The sequence below is a fragment of the Nicotiana tabacum genome, chromosome 21, assembly GCF_000715075.1.
Source record: "Nicotiana tabacum cultivar K326 chromosome 21, ASM71507v2, whole genome shotgun sequence".
Lineage (NCBI taxonomy): Eukaryota > Viridiplantae > Streptophyta > Magnoliopsida > Solanales > Solanaceae > Nicotiana > Nicotiana tabacum.
In genome coordinates, this window is record NC_134100.1 from 62,508,052 (window position 1) to 62,514,694 (window position 6,643).

The 6,643-nt window shown below is 37.2% G+C and overlaps 1 protein-coding gene across 2 annotated transcripts; it reads left to right on the forward strand.

Moving 5' to 3' along the window:
* Positions 1-1,478: 1,478 nt before the first annotated feature.
* LOC107771224 (serine/threonine-protein kinase AGC1-7-like) lies at positions 1,479-4,871 on the forward strand. 2 transcript variants are annotated; one of them, XR_001644778.2, is made up of 5 exons: positions 1,479-1,932; positions 2,395-2,455; positions 2,799-3,280; positions 3,480-4,443; positions 4,623-4,871. XR_001644778.2 is itself a non-coding variant. In XM_016590569.2 (4 exons), the coding sequence occupies exons 2-4, from the start codon at positions 2,420-2,422 to the stop codon at positions 4,354-4,356; spliced, it is 1,395 nt and encodes a 464-aa protein (XP_016446055.1). In that variant the 5' UTR covers positions 1,479-1,932; positions 2,395-2,419; the 3' UTR covers positions 4,357-4,871. The 2 variants fall into 2 exon arrangements, 1 of the variants encoding a protein (XP_016446055.1); XM_016590569.2 differs by having other exon boundaries at positions 3,480-4,871.
* The last annotated feature ends 1,772 nt before the right edge of the window (positions 4,872-6,643 follow it).

The following is a 6,643-nucleotide window of genomic DNA, read 5'->3' on the forward strand; positions in this document are numbered from 1 at the left end:
TGATACAGGATAGTAATATCATAACCTTTGAGTAATTCCAGCCATTTGCGCTGCCTCAAATTTAGGTCCCTCTGCTTGAACAAATGCTGCAAACTGTGATGATCAGTATAAACTTCACAGAACACCCCATAAAGATAATGCCTCCAAATCTTAAGGGCGTGAACAATCGCAGCTAACTCCAAATCATGTACCGGATAATTCTGCTCGTGGGGCTTCAACTGACGTGAAGCATATGCAATAACTCGCCCTTCCTGCATTAATACACAACCCAAACCAATGCGTGAAGCGTCGCAATACACTGTATACATCCCCGAATCGGAAGATAACACTAACACTGGTGTTGTAGTCAATGCTGTCTTAAGCTTCTGAAAGCTTGCCTCACAATCATCGGACCATCGGAACTGAACACCCTTCTAGGTTAATTTAGTCAAAGGTGATGCAATAGATGAAAAACCTTCCACGAACCGACAATAATAACCTGCTAAACCCAGAAAACTCCTGATCTCAGTTGCCGTAGTGGGACGATGCCAATTCTAAACTGCCTCAATATTTTTGGGATCAACTCTAATACCTTCGCCCGATACAATATGTCTCGATACAACTCCCATATGCTGCTTATGTTCTTCCTTACTGCGCGAGTAGATCAAAATGTCATCAATGAAGACAATGACAAATGAATCAATATACGGCCTGAATACCATGTTTATCAAATCCATAAACGCTGTTGGGGCATTAGTTAAACCAAAAGACATTACCAGAAACTCATAATGACCATTGGATCGTGACATATAAAGTGATACAGTAATTGTATGTATTATTGTATTTAGTACCTATGAATAGTAATTAGACAAACTTAGTTACGCATGGTATTCACGCTTGAAACTGTAGTGCTTTATGAAAAATCCTGTAATTTATATAACTCAATCCATTGGAACTTGTTTAACTCAATTGAATTGTAAAGTTTCAATTTATTAAGCAATTTATGAATTTAATTATATATCTAGAATAATAAACATAAACTTAAGAGCCAACCAAATTGGGTTTTGAAAAAAATAAATAAAAAGAAAACGAATGGGTTGGTCCTAGATAACACTGTAGCAAGGCTCGGCTCGACTCATCTCAATATTTTTATTTCGATTGAACTTGATCTCAAGCCGAAGGTCTATCGGAAACAGTCTCTTTGCCCTTTCAGGGCAGGGGTAAGACCTACCCTCCCCATACCTCACTTGTGGGATTACACTGGGTTGTTATTGTCGATTGAACTTGATCTCAAGTTGACTCGACTCAACTTAATACAGTATAAACTCGATTTGGCTCGATTCGGATGACGACCAAGCCAAGTCAGGAGTAGGCAAAATGCTGCTAAAATATGATGAATGAGACGTGCGCAACAATAATAAAAAGAGGTTAGCAAGGAGATGCAGCCCAATCGCATTCCGAATCTTCCGACCATAATCTGAGATATAGACGGCGATTCTTTGGCTTCCTACCGCTTCCCTCTCTCCGTTTTTCCTCTTACCACATTGTAGTGGTTGTCCTTCTTTTCTGTTTTTATTTTCTCTGTACATCCAATTCCATTACATAAATAGAAATGAATTTTCGTTGTCTTTCTGACGTCCAGATGCCTTTTTGAAGAATTATTAATACAAATAAAAATCAGAAAAGGAAAATGTTATTACATGTAATAACAATTTCCGTTAGGGAAAATAGAAACAACAGGCCTCCTACGAGAGAGATCATTGTAGATGCTGTTGGAAGTCACCGCCCTGAACCACCTGCGGCGTGTTAGTTGGAAATGCTCTTTCTTGGATATTTCTATTATCAGATATGAATGCATTAGAGATTTTATTTTAATGACCTTAACCATTTGAAGGGAAATCTGTGCACACTGGTTCTTTAATTTGTATAAGGACATTATCTTCCAACATTCTGGTTCGACCTTCTTTCTTTTGTATTGTTCTATATCCTGTTCCCTTCTCGTTTGATTTTGTTTTGCATTGGTTCAATTTGTAGGAAAAATCACAATTTTGGTTAATCACGATTTGTTATATCCAGTAACAATTTTTCACAAATTTATTGAGTTCTTTTCTTATTTAATGATGTTCACTTATCGATCTTTTTTATGCAACAAGCACCTTATTAAGTCAAACTTTGTTAAATTTTTAGAATACCGTTGATAGAGTTTCCACAAGGACACATATATATAGAAGATTATAAGGCAATCTTTTATGTTACAGATCTTTTATCTCAATAAAAAAGAAATCTCTCACTGCAACAAAAGGAATGAATTCTGTTTTTATATTTGCACGTAACTTTTGAATATCAATTTGTCCGGTGCATGAATGGAATTTGGCTGCATGACATTTTACTGAATCTGCTTTTTTCAATTTTCAGGTTGTTTGGTTGAAATTTCGAAATCATGTCTTCGAAACCCAAACCTATAGAGTTACCGCAGGTCAGTTTTTTTCTCTATCCTATTCCCCATTTTCACCTGACATTTATATTTCGGCATGTGCCCAATTCCATGTCTTAGTTTGACGACCCACCAAACCTATTTGAACGAAAACGATTTATTGAAAATATTCTACACATTACAAATAGGTAGTAGGACCCATATTATAATTAGCAAAACCTACTTTGACTAGAAACTATAAAAAAAATCCTATTTCGGTATGATTTTGACTGTAAATCGTAATTAGATATGAACGAAAATAAACTAGCAAATACCAAATTTTGAACAATTCTGTTGCTATGTGAGAATCCAACCCCAACTTGTTTAATTATTTTTGGTCATTCAGATGAGCAATATGCCATTAGAAGATACATGTCAAGCCAGCAAATGTAGTGACAGCACAGAGACTAGTTCCAGTAGTACTACACCCATAAAGCCACACACTGGTGGTGACGTTAGATGGGATGCGATTAATTCGGCTACTGGAAGAGGAGGATCTCCTCTTGGTCTTAGCAATTTTCGGTTGTTGAAGCGACTTGGATATGGGGATATTGGAAGTGTGTACCTTGTTGAACTCAGGGGAACCAGCACTTACTTTGCCATGAAAGTGATGGATAAAGGATCACTTGCAAGTAGAAATAAATTGCTGCGAGCTGAAACGGAGAGGGAGATTCTTGGTCTTCTTGACCACCCATTCTTGCCAACTTTATATTCTCACTTTGAGACTGACAAATTCTATTGCTTAGTCATGGAATTCTGCAGTGGAGGCAACCTTCATACCCTCCGTCAAAAACAGCCCAATAAGCATTTTACTGAGGAGGCTGCTAGGTTAGTACCTATATCTACTATCTGTTCTTACATTTAACGAACACTTGATACGTATTGCTAAGTGTGTTACCTTTCAGATATTAGATATATGCTCCATTTACCTTTCAGATTGTTGAATTCTTTTCCATACAGAGCATGTACTTCTAAATTAATTAGCTGTTCGTTTTGGTACTCTCTCGAATGGCCTGAATCATTGCAGATTTTATGCATCAGAGGTGTTGTTGGCGCTTGAATATCTGCATATGCTAGGAATTGTATACAGGGATCTTAAGCCAGAAAATGTACTAGTGAGAGATGAGGGTCATATTATGCTTTCTGATTTCGACCTATCTCTCCGTTGCTCTGTCAATCCAACGCTTGTCAAGTCTTCATCTGTACATGGAGGTGGCAATGTAAGCAGTGGAGGTAGCATTTTAGATAATGACAATGCAGTCCAAGGTTGTATGCAGCCCTCAAATTTTTTCCCTCGTAACATTCTGCCTACCAAAAAGAATCGAAAGTCTAAATCAGATTTCGGGCTATTTGTGGGAGGATCACTTCCTGAGCTTATGGCAGAGCCTACTAATGTGCGATCCATGTCCTTCGTTGGCACTCATGAGTACTTGGCCCCTGAGATAATTCGCGGAGAAGGTCATGGTAGTGCAGTGGATTGGTGGACTTTTGGTATATTCTTATATGAACTTTTGCACGGGACAACCCCTTTTAAAGGTTCTGGCAATCGCGCCACACTGTTCAATGTAGTAGGCCAGCCTTTGAGATTCCCAGAAACTCCGCAAGTGAGTGCTATTGCGCGAGATCTTATAAGGGGACTACTCGTCAAGGAACCACACAAGAGAATTGCATATAAAAGAGGTGCTACTGAAATTAAACAGCACCCTTTTTTTGAAGGTGTTAATTGGGCTTTGGTCAGATGTGCTGTTCCTCCCTCTATACCAGAACCTGTGGACTTCACCCAATATGCAAGTAAAGAAGCATCAGCTCATTATTCAGATAAGAAGATGCCAGAAACTGAAAGACATGATAAAAACAAAAGCACTTCTACTGATTCTTCATATATTGACTTTGAGTACTTCTAGGATCGGATTCTGGAGAATTCAAATCAATCTTCATCATAAAATAATACGTTATGATGCAGGGGATTTTCGCTTATTTTGGCCATTCAGGTGATGTTAATGCTCACTTAGTACGTAACATTTGAAGTATATAAAAATCAAATGGTCGAATGTGGGCTACTAAGGATTGACCATCATAAGTAGGTCATTAATTAAGATAGTATGTAAGATTATACATTTATACTTGTGACCAACTTTGACTGATCTTGAAGTATTATGTGGCCATGCAGTGTGTTTATTGTGTAGAACTGCACGGCAATAACTTTCAAGTGCTTCAAGAAGAAAACAATTTGCAACACTTTCAGACGAAGGATTTTTCTGACTAAAGTTGAGTCGTAATAGCTGCGGATGTATTGTGAATATGATTTGTCACTTCCTTTGTTTCATTTTATTTGATGATATTTCACTAGACATGAATTTTAAAATATTAATTTTTACTTGTATGATACGCCATATATTATTAGTGATAGAAATGCATATTAAAGTAGTTGTTTGAAAAGAGAACAAAACTCATATCAAAATTAAGTGTAAATGGTTTAATGATTTTGAATTATAGTATCGCTACGGTGAGTAACATTAACAATACTATACCTCCTTTACAGCTTTCGTTGTTAGTTTATCCCTTTTGATTTTTTTGATAAAATTGTACTCCTATTTATATATCATAGTTTGGATTTCAAGCGCCAAACTTTTAATTTTGATCGTGAATTCGAATATCGTCTTTAAATTCTTTTCAAATAAAATTTAAATATTTAAAAATTACGTAAAATATACTATAAGTCACAATAATTAACAAATCAAAATATTTAAAAGACATAAAAAATCTCGATCAAAAACTCTAGAAATTTGAACACTGTCATATAAATTAAAAGAGAGGGAGCACTTAATTGAAACATCAGCTAGCTTCCCTCTATTCTTATCAGTAATTTTTTTAATTTCAAATTAGCTTTATTAATCTGTTTAAATATAGTGCTACTTAAGTTAAAGATTCTCTTTGTTCTAGTTTTTGACCCAAGAAAAGTGCTCAATATTTGTCAAAGAATGTAGAATTTCGGAAAAATAGAATAACACGGAAAAATTGCTATTGGCCTGGGTTGTCGTTCTTTCTTCCCTCTTCTCTGTTGGATTGGACCGATGATTATTAGAACTCATCATCTTTCCTGAACCTTTCAAGCTACCCCACTCCTGCAACGATAAGATCGATCGTTTTGAGTATTTTTATTTCGTTTGACTGTTCGGAGTCTTGAGTAGCTTCACATGTGGTATTATGACTTGTGTGTATCGTCGGTTTTAGTTCTCGAGTGGTTCGGGATCGATTTGGAAGAATGATTCTCAGTTCGGAAGCTTTAAATTGGAAGAGTTGATCAAGTTTGACATTTGTATATTTGACCTTGGATCGGAATTTTGATAGTTTTAGTGGGTCTAAATGGTGATTTTGGACTTGGCGTATGCTTGTATTTGCTTTTGGGTGTTTCTAAAAGGTTTCGGCTCTATTTGGCGAAAGTTGACAATTTGAAGGTTTGGAAAGTTCATAGGTTGGACCGGGAGTTGACTTAGATGTTATTGGGTTTGAATTCTTGTTCCGCAAGTTAGAATATGTTCGTTGTGTCATTTGGAACTTGTGTGCAAAATTTTGAGTGATTCTGAGTTGTTTAGGCATGTTCGGCATAAGTTTGAAATTTAGAAATTTGAAATAGTTTATTAACCTTGAATTGGGGTGCGATTCATCGTTTTGATGTTGTTATGTGTGATTCGAGTCCTTGAGTAGGTCCACGTTATGCTTTGAGACTTGTTGGTATGTTCGGACGAGATCCCGAGGGGCCCGAGTGAGTTTCGGGGTAGTTCCGGACCATTTCGTCACTATTTGGCATAAATGGTTTTCTGTGATTCTGGTGTTTCTGGCCCTCTAAGTGATCGTGAAGGTAAGGACGCGATCGCGTAGAGTTTTGGGAGCTGCTGGTTGTTTATTCATCGTGTTCACGAGAGGAGAAACGCGTTCGGGTTGAGAGGTTTCTTCATTGCATTCGCAGGTTATAGTTTGCGATCGCGGTTCAGCGGGAACTGGGAACTTCTGTCTTCGTGTTCATAAGGTCTTGGGCGCGTTCGCGTAGTTGTGGTGCCTGAGTTCACCCCGTTCGCAAGGGTAGTGTCGCGAATGCGACGCATATTTGTAACGACTCGATAGTTCGTTTTGAGTACTAGTCTTAATTTTCATGATCTTAGACCTCCCATAGCTTCATTCAATATTTTT